Source organism: Euleptes europaea, chromosome 18, assembly GCF_029931775.1.
Source record: "Euleptes europaea isolate rEulEur1 chromosome 18, rEulEur1.hap1, whole genome shotgun sequence".
NCBI lineage: Eukaryota > Metazoa > Chordata > Lepidosauria > Squamata > Sphaerodactylidae > Euleptes > Euleptes europaea.
In genome coordinates this window covers 3,270,738-3,293,583 of record NC_079329.1, presented here as the reverse complement: position 1 = coordinate 3,293,583, position 22,846 = coordinate 3,270,738, and the positions used below count along the sequence as shown (strand labels likewise).

Below are 22,846 nucleotides of genomic sequence, written 5' to 3'. Positions count from 1 at the left end.
GAGTCTGCCTGGTGTGTTCTTTTGATACAGCTGTGGTCTGTCCATGACTTCAAGTGAAGTCACTTCGCTTCAGCGAGATCCTCAAGGTTATGTTTGAAAGCTATGTTGAATCTTAATCATGGTGAAATTGTACAATTGATTCCACTTTCGATGCTGACTGCATCAAGCCCTGTTTTGTCAACCATTATCTTCACATTTGATGCTGATCTTTGCAATGGTAAAAGTTTATCCAGTCCTGCCAAACCTGAGGGCAGAAGTCCCCAACGTGGCTTCCACGGACACCATGGTGCCCACCAACACATTTTCTGGCACTTGCCAAGAATTTTTAGAAAGTGGGCAGAGCCATGTTTATTTCTGATTAGCTGTGCAGATTAAAAGACATCCTGTTAAACAGAGCTTCTGCCTGAAATGTTCAAGAGTTATTGTACTGTTCCTCATTGTAACCTCATTCCCTGACATTTTGTTGTTGGCTCGTCCTCCTGTGGCAGCCATTCTGAAGTTGCGCACACCACAATGTGCCAGAATTCCAACGGTGTCCACAGGCTCCAAAAAGTTGGGGACCCCTGCCCTTGGGAGTCCTGAGTTGGCCTATTGAAGGTTCAGCCATAATGAACAAATGGAACCTGTTCAGTGGGGAAAGGATAGCTCTGCATAACCCTCCAAAAATCCTCAGAGGGCAGCCAAGAACCATGTTTGGGGAACCTGGTTGTAAAATGGATGAAGATAGTGAGGCTGAGGCATTGGACGAAGCTGAAGACTGAAGTGATAGAGGGAACATGGAAGAGCGCTGGTTGTGCTGAGGTGCATCCTACCACTCTGGCCCTGTATGCAGCTTTCTGCCGGAGGAAGGCTCTCATCAGTTAAGCAGAGAGTGGTAGGATTCAACTCATTGTCTCCTAGAGTAAAATGAGGTAAAAATGGACAATAAGTTTTTATGCCTCTATCTGTACCACTTAGGAGTGGGATGCCTCCTCTGACCAAAGAAAAAGGTGTAATAAGTGTAGCATAAAGCTCTCTGAGCTGGATTTATTTCTCCCCTGGTGTTATTGGAATGAATCTTTGGACCATTCTTCAGGTGGCAACGGAAACCACTTTTGAAACTGGGACTAGCTTTTAACTAGATGGGTGAGGAGGGAAGAAAGCTAGAAGTCAGAACTAACTTGTATTGCTAAAGAATAATTTTCAGCCGTAGGCAATTGTCCTTTCATTCACAACATGGTTTGTCTTTTTCTCTCAGCTGTGTTTGCTTTGGGCTTTTATGTCCTTTGTTCACTGTCTGAGCCTTTCCTTTTCATTGCCTGTACTGGTTTCGATCAGAATCCCTGTATTCTTTGCCTGTTGTACCGAGTTGTGTGGTCTCAGTAAATCATTTAATTTATATCGATTAAACGACTGAGTTAATGTTTTCTGATTGCTTCAGTATAGCAAACAAAGACACAAAGGTCCAGGAAGAACTGAAACAAAGACATTTACAAAAGGTAATTTTAAATAGAATAATGGAACACATAGATCACACAGCAGTACTTTCCCTTGGTGCAAAGAGTATTACCCCAATTCAAGATTTGTCAAAGAAAGCTTTTATTCTCGAAAACTCATGCCCTGAAAATCTTAGAATCATAGAGTTGGAAGGGACCACCAGGGTCATCTAGTCCAACCCTCTGCACAATGCAGGAAATTCACAATTACCTCCCCCCCACACCTCCAGTGACCCCTACTCCATGCTCAGAAGATGGATCTTGTTGATCTCTAAGGTGCTACTGGGCTCAAATCTAGCTCTTCTACTGCAGACCAGTCCGAAACTACGCTATTCAAGAGTCTTTGAGTTGCTGTTAGTAGAGCGGATCCATGAGAGATTCAATCCTGTGCCCATTAAAGTTCCACAACTGATGAACACAAACACGATAACACATTTCAGTGTATGATTCTTAAAAAGTTATTTTGATATCTGGAATGCTTGGTTGCAGGGCATGTTAGCTAGGGCTGCCAGCCTAGGGCCTAGAGATCTCTCGGGATTACAATAAGTCTCTAGATGTCAGGAATCAGTTCTGTTGTGCCTGAGTAATGATACCTGCATCACATTCAGACATACACGCATAAGCTGCTTACAAGCAGAACCACAGAAGCTGCATCAAGCACGTAGGCACATAGACCAAGACTAGATTAATTCCCTATTACTATGTATGGGTGTGAAAGCTGGACAGTGAAGAAAGCTGATAGGAAGAAAATAGATTCCTTTGAAATGTGGTGTTGGAGGAGAGTGGTGCTGATTCCGTGGACTGCCAAAAAAAGCAAATCAGTGGGTTATAGATCAAATCAAGCTTGAACTGACCCTAGAAGCTAACATGACTAAACTGAGGCTGTCGTATTTTGGTCACGTCATGAGACGACAAGAGTCGCTGGAAAAGACAGTCATGCTAGGAAAAGTTGAGGGCAGCAGGAAAAGAGGAAGACCCAGCAAGAGATGGATTGACTATAAAGGAAGCCATGGCCCTCAGTTTGCAAGATCTGAGCAAGGCTGTCAAAGATAGGACATTTTGGAGGACTTTCATTCATAGGGTCGCCATGAATCGGAAGCAACTTGACAGCACTTAACACACACACACACACATGTTGGCACACACTTTCCAAAGGCTGAAATCTCACATAAGGAAAGGCTCCAACAGCCTCCCTCCAACCTATTCCTCCTTTTTGATACTTTCACTTCACCCTGCAAGGGAACACTCTGAACTGCTCAATAAGATAGGCTCCATTTATTAATGTAGCGAGGCTCACGCAGGCGCTGTAGAAACTAATGACGTTGCATTGACAAGCTAACATCGCATGTTAAGAAAATGCATCGTCGTATTGGAATGTCAAACGTCTATAAAACCTCTTGCATTTGCCCTGCTTTGGTGTGACAGGATCGCGGAGCTGTTTGTGTCTGGATCCTGGCTCACCCAGTTAAGACTTCTTGGCCAATAAAGCAAAGCTGTAATCAAACCAACCTCCTGCCCTCATTGGACTCTACGGGAATGGGGGGGAGCACATCAGTTCCTGTAGAGAAAATGGCTGTTTTGGAGTGAGATTTATGGAATTATAATCTGTTGAGGTTCACTTCAAATCCACCTTCAACTCTACAGGAATTTCCCACCCTGGAGTTGTCAACTGTTAGCTGTATCAGTATTCTTTAGGTAGGGAGATGAGAAGTAAATCTTTTGACCAAATAATGTGGGCTGGCGAGCATTCTCCCCCATTTCTCTTTTCAATTACATTTTTAACTTGTCTTTCCTCAAAGGCAGCGACATACATGGTTTGGATTCAGTGTTTGTGCACTTATTTTGCCCACTATTTCCCCCCTCACAACAATCCTGTTAGGTAGATTAGACTGAGGGAGGCTTGGCCAAGGATTCATGGCTGAGGGGGAATGAAACGTTTATGTCCACACGAGGTACCAGATCAGATTTATTAGTACGGCATATGCCAGTAAAACATTTTAGACATGAGATAAGCAGCTCTTTCCAGCCTTCCTTTATGGATGGTTCAGTTTCTGTGAGGAAAATAAGAAATTGGAGGGAAAACGACCCTTTCGCTGTGATTGGATAAGCTTCTCCCCAAGTTTCTTCTGATTGGACAGAAGAGATTGGACACACAGGGATTGGTGTGAAGAGAAAAAAACCTAGAGAAAGGTCCTACGAGGAGGGAGGTGCTAGGCACAATTCTATTGGCTAGAAGTTCGTGGCGGCCCTGATCATTGGACAGGTGGACAAAGTATGAAGGAGGGGGCGTGACAGGAGGGGGCTGTTCCTTTGGGAAAGCGGCAAGAAACCGTCCGCGTGCATGGTCCACTATCCTGATTGGCTGGGTACATTTAAGAAGGTTCGACACACTACGCAGCGATATGATTGGCTGTAGAGGCGAGCCGCGTGTCTCCAAGGGGAAGGCGTTATTCCCCACAAATTCCCATTCGCTGGTTCCCGTTGGGCGTGCCTCCAAACGACGTCGTTGATTGGCCAGCGGGGATCCCTTTATAGTGAAAGATGTTGCTTGTAGCATCAATTTGACCTGGGCAGGTGGAGGGAGAGGAGCTTTAGGCGGGGCTGCTTGCAAATTTATTTTAGCATTTCTTCCTCTTTGGTAGAACGTGATAAAAATGTATTTTTGCATCCCTGTGTAATGCAAGGGATCTTGATAATTGGCCTGATTATCCCTTTAGCTAGCATTACTGGCTCCTGGTATCTTACATTACTCACTCGCTATTCTTTGTTTTTGTTTTCTTAATTAACTAAGCTTTACCTTATCTAGATAAGTTTTTAAGAAATTCAAATACTTTTTTCTTCCCACTGGGGGATTCTTTCTGATCCCAATGAGATTTTGCTGGTGGTAAATCTCATTGCTAATATTTCCTTAATTCTTTGATTAAAAAAAAACAGTTTATGGTTCATGAATTTATAAACAACAGCATTAATCCCCTTTTTATTATTTGTGCTTCTCGTATCCAGTTGAAAGCTTCATGACTACAAAAAAAGGCACAGTTGTCTGTTGTTTCTGAATAGTTACGTTTATTAATGTAGCTTTTCCAACACTGCTTTTAGGATTTCCTATTATCCATATCTGATTGCTAATACAGTAGTTTAACTGCTGATTAACTCTTGCTAATCATTTGATTATTCTTGTCCACTGTTCTTTTCTGCCTATCATTGATATATTCATTGGCAACTGATCAGTTGGGGTTTTAGTGTCCCTTTCTCTTGAATATATATATATATATATATATTCTGGCAGGCCTGTCCTGTTAATTCCTGGGTTGTAAAAACACCCCCCTTTTCCAGTTGACCATTTAAATCCCTGTTAATATCACAATTAAATGTGACCTCTCTTGTGTAACTGGTTTGTTTCATGTTGCCTGTGTCACTATACCATTCGTGCATTAAAATCTTCAATGATTTTTCACTCTTTACCATTATTAACTGGGCATGAATATCAGACTCACTTGACAGCCAGTTTCAGTGAGAAAGAGGGTGTGCATTTTCAGAGTGAAATAGCCTTTGGAAAGCCAGCCACTCGCCTTAATTTTGGATCAGCACTAAATTAATGAATTTCTGAGATTTTTAGGATTTAAATAATTAAACTGTTCTGCCAGCTATTTGGGAGGTTGTGAGTTGGGGAAGAGGTTTCCCTGGTTTAAATATTGTTGCCTAGTGTATCCTGCCAGGGAAGAGGTCATACTTTGAGAAAGTAAAGCACACACACACCCCGGAAAAAAAAGAAATTGGGGGTGGCTTAAAGTCTGTCCCTGCTGGAGAAAGAAGAGTTGCTTTTCCGCCATGTTCTATTACCCCAATGTTTTGCAACGCCATACCGGCTGCTTTGCAACTATTTGGTAATGCCCTTGGTTTGGGGTCATAAAGGGGGTGGTGGACTGTTCCCACTGATTCCCCCACCCCATATTAATAATCCCTCATTTCCCAGGTTGGCAGCGACTGGGGCCACCCGACTCCTCAAACGGGAATACTTGAAAGTCAACATCCCGCAAACATGGTGAGTGATGATAGGTTGGAAGAAGGCGCAGGGATGGAAACAACTAGGCCAGGGGTCCCCTAAACATTTTGAGCCTGTGGACACCTTTAGAGTTCTGACACAATATTGTGGGGAAGGGCTGTGACTCAGTGGTAGAGCATCTGCTTGGCATGCAGAAGGTCCCAGGTTCAATCCCCTGCATCTCCTGTTAGAGGGACTAGGCAAGTAGGTGATGTGAAAGACCTCAGCCTGAGACCCTGGAAAGCCACTGCCGGTCTGAGTAGACAATACTGACTTGGATGGACCGAGGGTCTGGTTCAGTATCAGACAGCTTCATGTAGAATCATGTGGGTTGGAAGGACCACCAGGGTCATCTAGTCCAACCCCCTGCACAATGCAGGAAATTCACAACTACCTCCCCCCCCCACACCTCCAGTGACCCCTACTCCATGCCCAGAAGATGGCCAGGGTGCCCTCCCTCTTATCAACTGCCTAAGGTCATAGAATCAGCATTGCTGACAGATGGCCATCTAGCCTCTGCTTAAAAACCTCCAGGGAAGGAGAGCTCACCACCTCCCGAGGAAGCCTGTTCCACTGAGGAACCGCTCTAACTGTTAGAAAATTCTTCCTAATGTCTAGACGGAAACTCTTTTATTTCAACCTGTTGGTGCTGGTCTGACCTTCTGGGGCAACGGAAATCAACTCAGCACCATGTGTACATCCACAACAAGGCTTCCCAAAAGTGGCTGCCACAGCTTACCTTCAGTCACACAGTGAAGATCCTTGTGATGTGGTGGCAGCTGCTGTGCCAAAGCAACATTTTAAAAAGTCTGCACAGCCTATTAAATCTCCGATGGCCCATCAGAAACCCTTCTGGGCAACAGCCCCACCTACTCTAAAAACACTTGGTGGGCAGCAGGAGAGGTGTTGGCAAGCACTATGGTGTCCACAGGCACCCTGTTGGGGTCCTTTGAACTGGGCATCAAGGTTTGGCAGATTGCTACAGGGATAGGATGGAACGATTTTTTTCCCCTTAAATGGGGGGAAGTTGGGTGTCTTAGTGCCATGACATGCAGCTGGCGACCCCTGGAAAAAAATCCAGTTCACAGATGACCAGTCAAATGCCACTTTACCTGAACTGTCTCTCGGGTTCTTCTTTGCCTTTCTATCCTTGCTCCAAACTGCCAAGTTCTGCGCTGTTGCTATTAAAATACGCAGAACTTAGAGAACGATCATCAGAATATTTCACAATTTTATCAATTTTAAGGCGATAATTTTAACCAGGAGTTGTTTTTATTGATCTTACACTTTTATTTGTATGGGAAGTCTGTGATTCTGCGGGGCGAAACTATTGAGTCTGGAAATTTTGATGTGTTGGCATAAGATTGGTCAGTTGACCGTATTAATAAATTTGATTTGATTTAGGTCACTCATAAGGCTCAGTAAATTCTGCAGCTGTGCCACACGAGCACATGGAAATTTGATAGTTTAAACAGACAAGTTTCTAGCCCATAAGGCTTGCAGCTGAAAGCCTCAGAAGCCGGGGGGGGGGAGGGGGGTTGTGGTTTTTTGTGCTGTGGCTCTTTGGCCCTCCCCAAAGCATTGAGTAGCTAGGAAAGCAGGACAGGATAGAGCTGGGAGGGGGTGGATGAAGGCAGACCCCTCTGTCATAACGACAAAAAAATTTTCCTTCCTATTTGCAGCGAGGAGATCATTGCCTTCATACTCGTCCAGGTCCCGCCCATCATTCCTGGCGCTCCCCGGCCCCGATTCTCACTCTACCTGTCTGCCCAGCTGCAGTTTGGGGTAGTCCGTGTGTACAGCCGCCAGTGCCAATACCTCGCTGGTATGATCCTCTAAGTAACCCACCTGCCATCTGCCCCTTCCTTATGATTCAGCTTCTGATGATTCCCTGCACAACTTTCTTGTTTTCCTTTTAAAATATTACCTGGGATACAAGGGTGTCCCCATCCCACCCCGGTGTGTGTAAAGTGTCGCGAAGTCACAGCCAACTTGTGGTTACTCCATAGGGTTTTCAAGGCAAGAATCATAGAGTTGGAAGGGACCACCAGGGTCATCTAGTCCAACCTCCTGCACAATGCAGGAAATTCACCACTACCTCCCCCCCACACCCCCAGTGACCCCTACTCCATGCCCAGAAGATGGCCAAGATGCCCTCCCTCTCAAGAGATGTCCAGAGGTTAAGGTTGCCAACCTCCAGGTGGTTAGGGAAACAAACAGCACGTGGGCTCAATTCAAATATTACTGCAGTTAATATTCATAATAAACAAACAAGTAGAAGAAACAATATGTGTTATTAGTCACACTAGAAAATCAGAATAAGTAATAAGCAAACAAGATGTTGAAGGCACATCCATCAAGGTTACACAAAGCAAAATAGTTTCAAAAAGCAAGTCCAACCAAAGGCTTAAAAAACAAAAGCTACAGTCCTTGTGAAAAGGAGAGATCCAGAGCTATAATCCGCCTATAAGGTAACTAAAAGGCGGCAAGAGCCACAAACCGTGTCTGTAAGGTTACTGACGAGGCGGCAAAAGCTGCGAGCCGGGTCCATAAATTTACTCATGAGGAGACATGTGTCGTGAGCCGTGTCTGTAAGGTTACTCACGAGGCGGCAAGAGCCGCGCCTGGCAGGGAGGCTGAAACGTTTGGAAGTCACTCTCAACGTGGTGCAGCAGCTCCAGGTGGTGGCTGGAGATCTCCTGCTATTCAACAAATCGCCAGGTGATATAGATCAGTTCCCCTGGAGAAAACGGCCACTTTGGCCATTGGACTCTATAGCATAGACGTCCCTGCCCTCTCCAAACCCCACCCTCCTCAGGCTCCACCCCCAAAATCACCAGGTAATTCCCTACCCGGAGCTTTCAACTCTACCAGAGTTGTCTGCCATTCCCTGCTTCTGCTTAGCGACCTTGCACTTCCTTGGAAGTCTCCCATCCAAGTACTGACCTGGGCTGACCCTGCTTAAGCTTCCAAGATCTGTCAAGATTGGGGCTAGCCTGGGCCATCCAGGTCAGGGTGCCCCATGCATACTAGTCAACATTTTGCTCTCTACCCTTCTCACGTATCCCGCATTGCCCCCAAATTCTGGCTCACTTTGACATGTGTGTGTAGGGTACTGAGGGGAGAAGTTCTCCTGGGTTTTGCACACACACCCATCCTGAACCTCTCCCTTTCAGAAGAGATCCAGCAGACCTTGGAACGGCTCAACCGGGTGCAGCAGCAGATCCGGATTGACCTGACGGACCAGGAGCAGTGAGTGATCCACCTTTCTTTGCCGCTCGTTCCCTGGCTAGTTTGGGGCCAAATAAAACAAAAAAATCTAGTGGCCCTTTCAGAATGAATAACGTTTCTTTCAATATGAGCTACCTTAATCCTATTGGAGATCTCAGCTAGTCAGTAAAGCAAAGTTGCACAGTCAAGAAAATGTGGAATCACGCACAGTATATTGAGATAAGTATATTGGGGAAAAAAGGTGAAACTTACGTTTATTGAGATAAGATTCCCATCCATTTCGTAGCTACTGTCAGGAACTGGATGAAACATTTTGCCCCTTGTTGGTCTAACCTTACAAAGCCGTGGGAAGGACTGTTGTGATAATGTATTTTGGAGTGCTGGGGAAAAGTGGTGCTCAACAGCCTCTTCTGCTCAATGGTTTTAACCCCATTTGTCTTCTTTTCCTCCTGCCAGGCAGATGCTTCTTCTCCCTGACCAGCTGACCCTGATGGAAGCCCTAGAAGAAGCCCCCGACCCCTTTTTTGGAGTGATGGTCCCTGCACTGCCCAGCCCTACTTACATTCCACACGTAAGATGCTTTTGCCTCCATTTCTCCTCCTCAGCCCTGTTTCTCTTCTTTGTATTTGCTTATTATTTTAAAGATCCTCCTTGGCTCTTGAAGCTGCTTGCAGGATTCAGAATTCAGTACAAATGTCCCTTGGAGGTGGGGTAGGGTTGCCAGCTCCTGGTTGGGAAATACCTGGAGATTTAGGGGGATGGAGCCTGAGGAGGGCAGGGTTTGGAGAGGGGAGGGACTTCAATGGGGTATAATGCCACAGAGTCCTCCTTCCAGAGTGGCCATTTTCTGCAGGTGAGCTGACCTCTGTCGCCTGGAGATCACTTGTAATAGCAGCTCTCCAGCCACCACCTTGGAGATTGGCAACCCTAAGGTGGGGGGCTCTGCTGCACCTGAATCCAGGCACTCTAGAGTGGTACTGGAGTGGCTTGTAATTTTATGCCATCTGTCTGGTAGCTCCATAATCGGATCCCAGCATGAAGGAAGCTGCTTTCCTATGCTGGATTGGATGCAGGGTTGCCAACTCCAGGTTGGGAAATTCCTGGAGATTTTGGGGGAGAGGGACCTGGTGAGAGCAGCGTTTGGGAAGAGAAGGGACCTCAGAGGTGTATAATGCCACAGAGTCCACCCTCCAAAGCTGCCATTTCCTCCATGGGATCTGATCTTAGTCTGGAGATCAGTTGTCATTCCAGGATATCTCCAGGCCCCACCTGGAGGTTGGCAACCCTATATTGGAGAGAGAAGTTCAGTCTCTTGCTCCGTCCCTCCCAGGTCAGACACATCCTGGAAGCCCCTACCCCTGAGAAAAGCCCACCGGAACGATCTCCACCACCTACTCCTCGGCGTAGGAGGGCAGGTGAGCTGGGAATTGGGTGGAACTCGCTGGTAGGTTGAGACAGAGAGAATGAGGGTGCAGCTGGATCTTGCGCCAGTTGATAAAGCTGGAAAGCACCCAGCTAGCTGTCTGGCTGCTTCCCATAGCGTAAGGCAATCGGACGAAAGGGTGGTGGTGGTGGTTTGAAGTGCTTCAAGTCATAGCTGACTGATGGCGACCCCGTAGGGTTTTCAAGGCAAGAGATGAACAGAGGTGGTTTTGCCATTGGCTGCCTCTGTGTAGCAATCCTGGACTTCCTTGGTGGTCTCCCATCCAAGAATTAACCAGGGCTGGGCCTTGCTCAGCTTCTGAGATCTGAAGAGATCAGGCTAGTCTGAACTATTATTATTAGTAATAATATTTATTATTGGATGCATGCCTACATATGGTAACATTAGCAAGAATAAATTTTGCCAGATATTGGAAAGGAGCGAATTCTCCAAGCTTAAATACTTGGTTCGACAAAGTAAGAGAGATCTATGTGCTGATTAAATTAACTTACTATCAAAATAACAAGAACATAGAAGAATTGGATAGAATATGGAAACCCACTATATCCAGGATGGAGAAAACGCTTAAAAGTTTAGATTCTGTTGGTGGTGGTTCATAAAGAGAGTGTTTATTTAGAAAGTTACCAGTATATGTTTTATAGGTTTTATTAGTTGTATAAGTACTGGTCGAGTTTCGTTTATTCAAAGTTTTTTAATATGGTATATTTGTAATTTTTAATAAAATTAAAATTTAAAAAATAAAAATAAAATAATATTATTGTTGTTATTATAGCCTGCCCTCATTCCCAGCCAGGCTGGGCTCAGAGCAGGTAACAGCATTTAAAACCATAAAACATCAGCTAAAACTACAATATCCTAACATAAATGGAAACCAATAATAATAAGAGTTGGTTTTTATAATCCGACTTTCTCTACCACTTAAGGGAGACTCAAAGCGGCTTACCATCACCTTCCCTTCCCCTCCCCACAACAGACACCCTGTGAGGTAGGTGGGGCTGAGAGAGCTCCAACAGAGCTGTGACTAGCCCAAGGTCGCCCAGCTAGCTTCATGTGGAGGAGCGGGGAAACCAACCCGGTTCACCAGATTAGTGTCCGCCGCTCATGTGGAGGAGTGGGGAATCAAACCTTGTTCTCCACCATTCCAAACCATCGCTCTTAACCACTACACCACGTTGAACAAGGTGGCATTCTCATAATAGGGAAATAACAGCTACTGTAGACCCAGTCGGGCAGTGTAACCCCCACAAGTCAGGAAGTTGGGGAGAGGATGGGGAGGCCAGCAACGATGTAAAAAAATTGAGGTCAGGGCACAGAACCAGGGGTGTGATGCGAAGGGAGGCAGTGGCAAACCACCTCTGAATGTCTCTTGCCCTGAAAACCCCTACAGGGTCGCCATAAGTCAACTGTGACTTGACAGCAACAAGAAAAAAAATCCTGTATGGGATAGGAATGGGTCATAAATTAAAGCTAAAAATCTGCATTTATTGTTCTTTCCATGTTAATATTTTAGATTACCTGCTGACCTTCTGTCTTGTGTGTTTTAAAAAATAATATTGTAGTATTTGAGACCTTGTTTTAGGTGGATCACGTAATCAACTAACCAGTTTCTGATTGCGACCCAAAGGAGAGCCACCCCTCACCGTCTCGCCTGAGGATATCACCCTCAAAGAAGCTGAGCCCATCAGACTGCTGCAGATTGAAGTATGTCTTGGGCCGAATCTGGAGGTCTGGGGTTGCGGGGAGCTCACATGGAGTTTTGTGCAAACCTAGAGGAACCCCAGGTTTTCAGAACGAACACATGAACACATGAAGCTGCCTTCTACTGAATCAGACCCTTGTTCCATCAAGTCAGTATTGTCTACTCAGACCGGCAACGGCTCTCCAGGGTCTCAGACAGGGGTCTTGCACATCACCTCAAGCCTGGACCTTTTAACTGGAGATGCCGGGGATTGACCTGGGACCTTCTGCATGCCAAGCAGAGGCTCTGCCACTGAGCCACGGCCTCTCCCCTTAAACTGTAAACAGAATCTTAAACAAAAGCATTTTAATTTTTAACAAATTAAACCCCCCCAAGCAGAAAAATTATATCTGCCTGTGCATAGATGTTGGAGGAATCCAAAATAGCACTAGACGTTACCTGGTTAGCGGGCTCTTCAGCAGTGGAAAGCGCACAAGATGCGTTTTCAGTCCCTAGCCACTGCTGATGAACTTGGTTGGTGGCTTCTACCCAGCTCAGGGCCAAGGGCTGGCAGGGAAGGGGAGAATGGGGTTTGTCGGGTGCCCCCCACATGTTACATTCAGAATGGCATATGTACTGCAGCAGCCAGAAAGAGTTATAGCAAGTCTCTTCAGAGCACAGATTCTGGTTATATTGTGGGCCACCTAATTTAGGAATTCTCCAGGAGGATGAAGAAGAGCTGGTTATTATATGCTGATTTTCTCTACCTTTTAAGGAGAATCAAACTGGCTTACAATCCCCTTCCTCTCCCCACAACTGACACTTTGTTAGGTAGGTGAGGCTGAGAGAGCTCGAAGAGAACTGTGACTAGCCCAAGGTTGCCCAGCTGGCTTCATGTGTAGGAGTGGGGAAACAAACCTGGTTCTCCAGATTAGAGTCCGCCGCTCTTAACCACTACACCACGCTAGATCTCTTTTAGTGTGTATTCTAAAAGTGTGCTTATAAACTTTGTGCGCAATGTGGTTTGTATCCGATTGGTACATACAAGTCGCACGGTGATGACCCAGCTGACTTTGGTTTCTGCTTGTTGCAGGGTGAGCAAGATCTGCCCGAAATCACAGCCCAGGAGATCGATATGCTGGTTGAACAGGAGGGGTTTGTGATGCCCGGTGAAGAGAGACTCCTGCCGTTGCCCTCTGTTTCTCCCAGGAAAAGGCGCGCTGAAGGTGAGAGGGCAGGCTGCCTTGCTAACCTGGCTTCCTGTCCTCCCGGCACAATTCAGTAGGTTATCACAGAGATCCTGAACCTTCTTGAGCCTGCAGGCAGCTTTGGAATTCTGACACACTGTGGTGGGTGCAGCCACAACACTGCTGCCAGAGGAGGCAGAGACAGCCACTAAAGGGCAGCATAACTTCAGTCACACAGTGCAGATCCTTGCGCTGCTGCCAAAGCAACATTTTAAAAAATCTGCACAGCCAGTGCAGAAGCCTTGCTGGGCAAAAGCCCTACTCATGTTCTAAAAGCACTTGGTGGGTGCCAGTGAAGGTGTGGGTGGGCAGCATGGCACCCATGGGCACTTGGAGACTACTGAATGTCTTGACTTTTACTTTAAAGAGGGTCTCTCTTGTCTTGAGGGCGCCTTTCTCATGCTCTTCTGCGTATTGGATTCAGACACTCCCCAGTTATGGAACTCCCTCCCACTGCGGGCTCTCTAAAACCCTAGCCTGAAGAAATAATGAGAAAGGAGGAGTGATAATCTTAGGTTTTCTAAGAAGTGCTTCCAAATATCATTGAACGCACTGGAATGTGTTCCCATTCCAAATGGCTGCAAGCAGCCCTCCCATCACACCCCACCTCGTAGCAATCATTGCTTGCATATATCTCTGGCATCTTCCAGTTCCTGCTTTTTCTCTTTCAGAGTCTGTGGAAGAAGTCAGGAGGCGAGAGCCATCAGTGTATTTGGGACTGTCACCTCCCACTAGGTAAAGAGATGGGGGGGACGACTGTTTGGAGACCTTTTCCCCCCATAGGCTGCCAGGTTACATTTTGAGGGAGAAAGGAGAGAAATGAATTCATTTAGGCTAGATAATTGAGAGAGAGAGAGAGCCATCCCCTTTCTTGGTATGTACGCTCTGCCCATTTTGCCTCTGCTCAAATAGGTTTTGCAGGTTTTTGCACTTGAAAACCTGCAGGGGGTCTGTGTGCATAAGCCTGTTCACACCACTCTTCACTTTCTTAACAGTTATCATCTGTTTCCATTGGGGCAGATTTCAGTGTTCCCACAGGCGTGTGCTTTGTCCCATTTTACCCCACACTGATTGTGCCATAAGCATCTCCTTAGTTGGTAGCGCATGCTGCATGAAGAGAGGTTGCACCACCAAAAGTGTGGGTCAGGTTCTCCTTCCATCTCTTAGCCCGCTTCTCCCCACAGAACTGAGAAAGAGCTGTCAACTGCAGGGGAGACAGTTCTGTTGGAAGAGGAGACCCGGCCTTTGGTAGAAGCCCCTCTGTTGCCTTTAGGTAAGCTGTGCGCATTGGAGGGGAGAGGTAGGGGATTGGGGCCGGTGAAAGGAACGGGCTGCTGGGTGTGGGTTTGGTTCAGGACTAAGGTGAATCTGTTGCTGGACACCATGGTTTGGATTCCTTTGCCACGGAAGGCGGGAAATTCAGAGGAGGCCGTGGCTCAGTGGGAGACCATCTGTTTGGCATGCATAAGGTCCGAAGTTCCATTCCCGGCTTCTCCAGTTAAAAAGGACCAGGTCACAGGTGATGTGAAAGACCCCTGCCTGGGTCATAGAATCATAGAGTTGGAAGGGACCACCAGGGTCATCTAGTCCAACCCCCTGCACAAGGCAGGAAATTCACAACTACCTCCCCCACACATACCCAGTGACCCATACTTCATGCCCAGAAGATGGCCAAGATGCCCTCCTGCTCATTAACTGCCTAAGATCATAGAATCAGCACTGCTGACAGATGGCCATCTAGCCTCTTCTTAAAACCTCCAGGGAATAAGCGCTTACCACCTTCCGAGGAAGCCTGTTCCACTGAGGAACCGTCCCTGGAGAGCAGCTGCCAGTCTGAGTGGACAGTACTTGATGGACCAATGGTCTGATTCAGTATAAGGCAGCGTCATGCATTCATGTGAGGTCTTGAATGCTGGAGTTCCCGGGTTCAGTGCCCGGATCTACAGCTAAAAGGAAACATCGGGAAATTATTTTCTCTCACTGAGACCCTGAGGAGCTACTGCCAGTTGGAGGAGATGATACTGAAGCAGCCAGATCAATGTTCCGTCTCTGAGTAAGGCGCCTTCGTAAATTCTTGGGGATCGCAGTCTTCACTAGGGTTGCCAACTGGTCTGGCCTCCCTTTGTGCCTTTCATAGCAGCTCTACCTCCAGGCATCAGGCAATGCTTTCCATGGTATGAAGGGAAGAAGGCCCACCTGCTAAAATCTGACAATCAAGCTGCTCTTGAACACACACATGAAGCTGCCTTATGCTGAATCAGACCCTCGGTCCATCAAAGTCAGAATTGTCTACTCAGACCGGCAGCGGCTCTCCAGGGTCTCAGGCGCCCTGTCACATCACTTACCTGCCCAGTCCCTTTAACTGGAGATGCTGGGGATTGAACCTGGGACCTTCTGCGTGCCAAGCAGAGGCTCTACCACTGAGCCACAGCCCCTCTCTCCTAGGGAATCAGGAGCCCCCAAAATGATTCTCGACACCCCAATGGCAGTTGGAATCCGCAAGCAAAATCCGGTTCTCTTGCTGGTGTCGCTGACCTAAAGTTTTGCTCAATTCCCCACAGAGACGACACCCCTGAAGCCTGGACTGGTGCCTTCTCCCACTTCGCCCTCTCCCAAGCGACAGCCCCCTCTAAGCCCTGAGGTAAGGGAGGGCAGGGAGGAAGAGGGGTGGTCCTCCTGCCAAAGCCCCCTTGGAATGAGCTAAAGGAGCTCAGGAGTTGTGCGACAAACCACCATGGAACTTCTGACAAGTTCTTTTCTACCTCTCCAGCTCCGCCTGCCCGCGTACGAGCCAACCCCCGCCCACCCCTCCAGGCGACGGAGGCAGCTGCGCTTCGTGGATGAAGTGACCCAGATATCCCAGGAGGACCTCCAGAAGCAGATCTTGGATCCACAGACGCAGTGTCAACCCCTGGCAAGTTTTAGGGTTCATTTAATTCTCTTATATCCCATCTTTCCTCCCCAAATTGGCTAACGTTCTCCTCTCTTCCATTTTATGCTCACAACAACCCTGTGAGGTAGCTTAGGTTGAGAGGGTGTGACTGTTGCAAGGACACCCAGCAAGCTTCCATGGCAGAGCCGGGATTTGAACCTGGGCCTCCCAGATCCTAGTCCGACATTCTAAACCAGGGGTGTCAAACTTCATTGATACGAGGGCCGGATATGACATAAATGTCACCTGGTTGGGCTGAACCATGCCTCGCCAGCCCAGATTGAGTGGGGGGTGGCAGCTGCCTCGTTGGCTGGATAACAGCTCTCAAGGGGGCGGCTCCGGCCCTCGGATCTTATGCTTGACACCCCTGCTCTAAACTCTACACCACACTGGCACACTGTGGTTGTTGAATGGTCAGGTTGATGTAGGCATGAGAGTCTGCCTTCCTTCTTGATTAATTTACGTTAGGATAGGCAAATCTTCTATAGTGCAGAAAGAGTGAATTTGTTCTCCAATGTGGGTAGCCAGATTGGACGGCCGAGAACAGTAAAAGATTGATTATCCTGAAAAATTTCAGGAGTCTGTCTTTTTAATGCAACAATTCAGGCTGTAAAGTGGGGCTGCTTGTGAGGACAGAGTGACGAAATCTCAAAGGAAAGGGCGGCCGTTGACAACAGTACAGTGTTTTTTAAAAAGAAAGTCTGCAGCCCCATTCCATTCTGGAGATATGCCTTTCCCTTTCTATGTTTGCAAGGAAAGGGGCTAGAAGAATTGTTTTTTTAAAAAATGAAAGTCGGGAATTCAGAGAGCTGGATAGATAGGTCATTATAAGGTTACAATTATATGTCATTGGCGGGGAATGAGGGCTATCAATTTGAAAAATAAATGAATAAAATTTGCCAGTATTTAAAAAATCACCTGAAAATGTCCCTTTGGAGGTGTGGAGGGGGAGAACGGCCACAGGGTGTGTTTGGGGGGGGGGGCTGGAAAAATCTGGGGAGCCCACCTTGGGGCAACCCTGGAGTAGCCGTGCTGTGTTGGCAGGCGCAGCAGGGAAACCAGACATCCGTCCCCATCTGCGAAAAACCAAGAATGAACTGTGGACTCGTTGCTCTTGCTTAAGTGTTTCCCAGCCCTGCACCCAAACAAGTACAATCCAGGATCTCCTCTCTCTGAAGTGCTCGTTCTGTCTGACACTGGCTATTTCCCTTCCTTACATTAGGAGTCGGTGCTGCTGCCAGCTAAGAGGCTGAGGACCCCGGCAGAGCTCTTGGGCACTCCGACACACGGTGAGGCTTCTCCCCGGCTTTCCCAGGCCAGTCTGGGTGCCCTCGCTTTCCTTCTTTACCCCTTTCCAGCGTGGTGTAGTGGTTAAGAACAGTGGTTTGGAGCAGTGGACTCTTATCTGGAGAACTGGGTTTGATTCCCCACTCCACCACATGAGCAATGGATGCTAATCTGGTGAACTGGATTTGTTTCCCCACTCCTACACACAAAGCCAGCTGGGTGACCTTGGGAAAGTTAGAGCTCTGTTAGAGCTCGCCCCACCTACTCACAGGGTGTCTGTTGTGGAGAGGGGAAGGGAAGGTGATTGTAAGCCGGTTTGATTCTTCCTTGTGGTAGAGACAGTCGGCATATAAAGACCAACTTAGAATAATAGAATCATAGAGTTGGAAGGTACCACCAGGGTCATCTAGTCCAACCCCCTTCCCAATGCAGGAAATTAACAACTACCTCCCCCACACATCCCCAGTGACCCCAACCCTCCCCCCACAATGCAGGATCTCACAATCAAAGCACTCCCGACAGATGTCCATCCAGCCTCTGCTTAAAGACCTCCAAAGACGGGGACTCCGCCACCCTCCAAGGCAGCACATTCCACCGTCGAACAGCCCTCACAGTCAGGAAGTTCTTCCTAATGTTTAGGTGGAATTGCTTTTCTATTAGTTTAAATCCATTACTCCGTGTCCTAGTCTCTGGAGCAACAGAGAACAAGCTAGTTCCCTCATCAACGTGACATCCCTTCAAATATTTAAACATGGCTATCATGTCTCCCCTCAACCTTCTCTTCTCCAAACTAAACAAACCCAACTCCCTAAGTCTCTCCTCATAGGGCATGGATTCCAGACCTCTGACCATTCTGGTCGCCCTCCTCTGGACACTTGTCAACATCCTTCTTAAATTGTGGAGCCCAAAACTGGACACAATATTTCAAGTGAGGTCTGACCAATGCAGAATACAGTGGTAGTATTACTTCCCTTGATCTAGACACAATACTCCTGTTGATACAGCCCAGAATTGCATTGGCCTTCTTAGCCGCCATATCACACTGTTGACTCATGTTCACTTTGTGGTCCACTAAGACTCCCAGATCTCTTTCACATGTACTGTTGTCAAGCCAACTACCTCCCATCCTGTACCTTATGTTGTGTCTGCCTAAGTGAAGTACCTTACACTTCTCCCTATTGAAGCTGCTTCTTCTCTCCTCCACCCGTGGCCAGAGGAAAGCAGAGCAGTTTGTGCTCCTTGCACCTTTTCCCTTTACACAGAAGAACTTAATGATTGAAATATTTCTGATGGGATTCACACCAAACCTCTCTGCCTCCACCATCCCCATGTGAAGGATTTCCTGTATGGTCTTCGCTTCGCGTATCTGAAGAAGTGAGCTGTTACTCACGAAAGCTCGTGTAGAAATATGCATTGCTGGTTTTGAAGGCATCTCCAGTTAAAAAGGACCAGGCAGCCGGCGATGTGGAAGACCTCTGCTTGAGACCCTGAAGAGCCGCTGCCAGTCTGAGTAGACAGAACTGACCTTAATGGTCTGATTCAGTATTCGGCTGCTTCATGTGTTCATGGAAGGCCTTGAATGCCAGAGGTCCCAGGTTTAGTGGCAGAGCCTCTGCTTGGCAGGCAGAAGGTCCCACGTTCAACCCCTGGCATCCCCGAGGGTCTGATTCGGAGTAAGGCAGCTTCATGTGTTCACAGTGCTGCTGGAGTCATTTTTTTAGTTTAGTCTGACAGAGTAACGTGGCCACCCCTTTGCAAGAAACTCTGTGGGCCTCACCAGCTTTTTTTGGGTGTCTCTGAATGCCTTCCAGGCCAGTTTGAGCCTGACTTGCACACGGCTGCGTGTTCGCATTGTGGGTCGTGTGCAGTCAGAACCGCCAGACAGCCTGCCCTGCAAATGAGCAGCAACGCAGTGCACCAATTCCAGAGGGTTTGTTGCAACAGATGCACCCTTTAAAGAAAGGGGATGTTTCACAGCACCAGATGCCACAGGCCGGAGCCTGCTTTGCCCTCTCCAAAGCTTGCTCCACGCTAACTCTCTTAGGCTTTAAGATGTGGTTTTGATTTCCCAGCAGTTGCCAGTCTCTGTGGGAGCGGTGGGGGGGGGGGAGGGGATGCCAGGTCAAGAGGTGGGATCCTGCCACCTTTCAGTCTTAGAATATGCCTGGTCCCTTACACCGTGTGGTTATCCTCAACAGGGTGGATCCATCCAACCCTTCAAAGCCTCTGGGCCCGCTGCGCCAACCTTCAGCATGTGGATTATGCCAGGCGGCGGGCAAGGGAGGAAGGAGCGCAGAGAGAGGAGGAAGAAGAAGAGCGGCGGCCAGCAGAGGTCCCTAGCGAGCTTGAGGTGGGAAAAATCCACCCATCCCCATAGCGGCTGAGGCTAGAGTTGAAGCTGAACAAACAACTGTAACAAATTGGGAGTGTCTGGGGTGGGGAGGAAGGGAAAGAGTGCATCAGCCAGAGACGGTGCCACAGAAATGCCAGCCAGTGGTTTGCCAGGATGTGCCAACCACTCACTCCTCTGCATGACACTGCGAGAAAACACTCCTGTTGACAAGCTGGGGTGAGCGGCCCGCAATTCAGAGGTATTCAAAAAGGGCTCAGCGGAATTCACGGCATATAGAGATTAATTGGCATCTATTAACTCGGACTACTCGGTCAAACCTCCATGTTCAGCGGCAGTGTACCTCTGAATGCCAGATGGCAGGGGAGGGCTGCTGCCTTTATGTCCTGCTTGGGAACATTTGCCTGGCCACCAGTGGAAATGGGACGCTGGACGGGGAAGATTGTTGGCAATGATTTGCCAGGGAAACTTGCTTTGGGCTTTTTGGATGCTCTGGAGTTGAGGAACTCAGCTAGAGAACTTGAAAACCTGGGTCTGCGTTTCTTTTGCTGCAGACTGCAGCTCCTTGCTGGGCGAGACATTGTCTTGAAACCCTTTTTTAACATCTGTACACTGTGAATAGTAGTTGGGTCTGTGTGTGGCTTCCCTGCCTCTTTTGCCTGTTACCCATCGTTCCCCCCTCCCCAAAGCTCCCTTGCCTACTTCCTGCCAACGGCACCTCCCCCCCCCCCAACTAGTCTGTCCCTCACCAAAGTGAGGCAGCATTCTATATTTCCCTTGAGCAGATAGAAAGGCACGTGAACATTCTGTGACATCACAGCAGCGCAACCAATGGAGCGGGTGATAGTGGGGTGGCTCAGAGGAAATACCCGGTTTTTGTTTGTAAGAAAACAACCGAATGGCTACCTAATGGGTGTGTCCACAACCAATGTTCCGGCTGTGTCTTTTTGGTCTCATTTTTGGTAGTGCTTGCTCTTTGTTGCAGGTGCTGCGAGAAGCGGAAGAGCCAAGCGTGCCCCTTGTGGGTTCCTCAGGTGGGTTGGCAAGCATGCCCTCCAAGGCACTCGGGCAGGGAAGAGGCTGCAGGAGCTCTTCCACCTCACAATTACAGGCTATGCAGATCTCCTCCACACCCCTCAGTCCTCTCAGACGGCTAATCCCCTAAATCGCCTGCTCCTTGCACTAGCCAAACGCTATCTGAGAGCCAGCGTGGTATGGTGGTTTGGAGCTGTGGACTCTAATCTGGAGAACCAGGTTTGATTCCCCACTCCTCCACATGAGCGGCGGAGGCTTATCTGGTGAACTGGATTTGTTTCCCCACTCCTCCGCATGAAGCCAGCTGGGTGACCTTCGGCTAGTTACAGCTCTCTTAGAGCTCTCTCACAGGTGTCTATTATGGGGAGGGGAAGGTGATTGTAAGCCGGTATGAGTCTCTCTTAAGTGGTAGAGAAAGTCGGCATATAAAAACCAACTCTTCTTCTTCCCTCCACGTGGCAGAAATCTCTCTCGAGACTACCGAGGAAGAGCTCCGCCTTAGTCTGGTGGCAGCTGAGGAGAGGTGAGACCGACCCCTTCCACTCCCAACCTGGAAGAATTCCACCCCTTCAGGGGGATGCTGGTCTCAGCCTTGGGTCTTTCTCACCCGCAGGATCCTTGTGGAGCCGGAGGAAGCGGCGCTCCCTGTGGTGCCTGAACTCCCTGAAATAAGCTTTGAGCTGCCGCTGGAAAAGGAAATGCTGACCCTGACAGACGTGCGCAGGTGCAAGCACGGGGCTGAGCGACCCGGGGCCCACCTGCAGGTGGGGGATGGGGGAGCACAGAGGAAACCTGGCTGTTTGACGCATCCCAGCCAGAGGCGTCCAAGGCCCAGCCAGCTTGGGAAGCAAAGGCTGCTGGGAAACAAAATGGCTTCCCCGTGGCTTCAGCCAGCAAGAAGCACCTCCAGTTCAGACCTGCTCGCCGTTGCATGTCCTCTCGTTAGCTTTGCACCGGCCCCAGGTTGTGAACACGCAAGACTCACCCTCTTTCCTCCCCCACCCAACGTGGTGTAGTTGTTAAGAGCGGTGGTTTGGAGCAGTGGACTCTGATCTGGAGAACCGGGTTGGATTCCCCACTCCTCCACATGAAGCCAGCTGGGTGACCTTGGGCTAGTCACAGTTCTCTTAGAGCTCTCTCAGCTCCACCTCCTTCACAGGGTGTCTGTTGTGGGGAAGGGAAGGTGATTGTAAGCTGGTCTGATTCTCCCTTAAGTGGTTGAGAAAGTCGGCATATGGAAACCAACTCCTCTTCTTCTTCCGTCATTTCAGGCTGGTGGCTGCTAAACTACAGGAGTTTGGAGAGACGGAGTTCGGCCAGCTGGTGCCTCTCACTGTTTCGAGGGCCATTGCCAGCCGATTCTTCTACCTGTGCCTGGGTAGGTTGCCGGCAGATGGCTGAGACCGAACTGCTGGGCCTTTTGCTCCTTCCTCCCTTGCCGGAGGGGGTCATTCGAAGGCAGCTGACCTTGCTGAGGTGGTTTGCATGACAGGGTTGTGGAGCAGGCAGGCCCACCTCCCATTTTAGAATCATACAGTTGGAAGGGACCACCAGGGTCACCTAGTCCAACCCCCTACACAACGCAGGAAATCCACAACTACCTCCCTCCCACACACACCCCAGTGATTCCATGCCCAGAAGATGGCCAAGATGCCCTCCCTCTCATGATCTGCCTAGTCATCGAATCAGCATTGCTGACAGATGGCCATCTAGCCTCTGCTTTAAAACCTCCAGGGAAGGAGAGCTTACCACCTCCCGAGGAAGCCTGTTCCACTGAGGAATCGCTCTGTTAGAAAGTTCTTCCTAATGTCTAGACGGAAACTCTTTTGATTTAATTTCAGAGTTCAGTAGAAGCAGGGTGAGAATTCACTTAAGGTCCCCTTTAAAACCCCCCCATCTCTTTGTCCTTTTTCCAGTGTGTGTGTGTGTACGGTGGGGGGGGGGGGAGACCCCTCTGCCTGGCTTCCTGCTGAACAGCCTCTTTCCCCCTTCTGTGTTCCTTCCTGCTGTGCTGCAGTTCTTGCAGGGGGCCGTTACCTGCGCCTGGAGCAAGCGGAGCCCTTTGGCCGGATCCTGATCAAGCCTGGCGCCCAGTTTCACCCAAGCTAGCGGCTCCCGCCCGCTG

At 48.5% G+C, this 22,846-nt stretch overlaps 1 protein-coding gene across 1 annotated transcript; it reads left to right on the top strand.

Annotated features, from left to right (window-relative positions):
* Window positions 1-5,303: 5,303 nt before the first annotated feature.
* Window positions 5,304-22,830, top strand: REC8 (REC8 meiotic recombination protein). Its single transcript, XM_056863655.1, has 19 exons — window positions 5,304-5,359; window positions 5,449-5,517; window positions 7,200-7,342; window positions 8,694-8,769; window positions 9,205-9,319; window positions 10,079-10,151; window positions 11,817-11,893; window positions 12,964-13,096; window positions 13,789-13,852; window positions 14,302-14,390; window positions 15,679-15,758; window positions 15,888-16,031; window positions 17,272-17,338; window positions 19,535-19,686; window positions 20,672-20,720; window positions 21,184-21,244; window positions 21,335-21,445; window positions 21,993-22,099; window positions 22,739-22,830. The coding sequence occupies exons 1-19, from the start codon at window positions 5,304-5,306 to the stop codon at window positions 22,828-22,830; spliced, it is 1,758 nt and encodes a 585-aa protein (XP_056719633.1).
* Window positions 22,831-22,846: the final 16 nt, after the last annotated feature.

Coding starts and splice junctions, on each gene's coding strand:
- REC8 (XM_056863655.1), top strand. CDS start 5,304: ATGTTCTATTACCCCAATGTTTTGCAACGCCATACCGGCTGCTTTGCA. Junction 7,343..8,693: donor CCAGTGCCAATACCTCGCTG/GTATGATCCTCT, acceptor TCTCCCTTTCAG/AAGAGATCCAGCAGACCTTG. Junction 19,687..20,671: donor AGGTCCCTAGCGAGCTTGAG/GTGGGAAAAATC, acceptor TCTTTGTTGCAG/GTGCTGCGAGAAGCGGAAGA.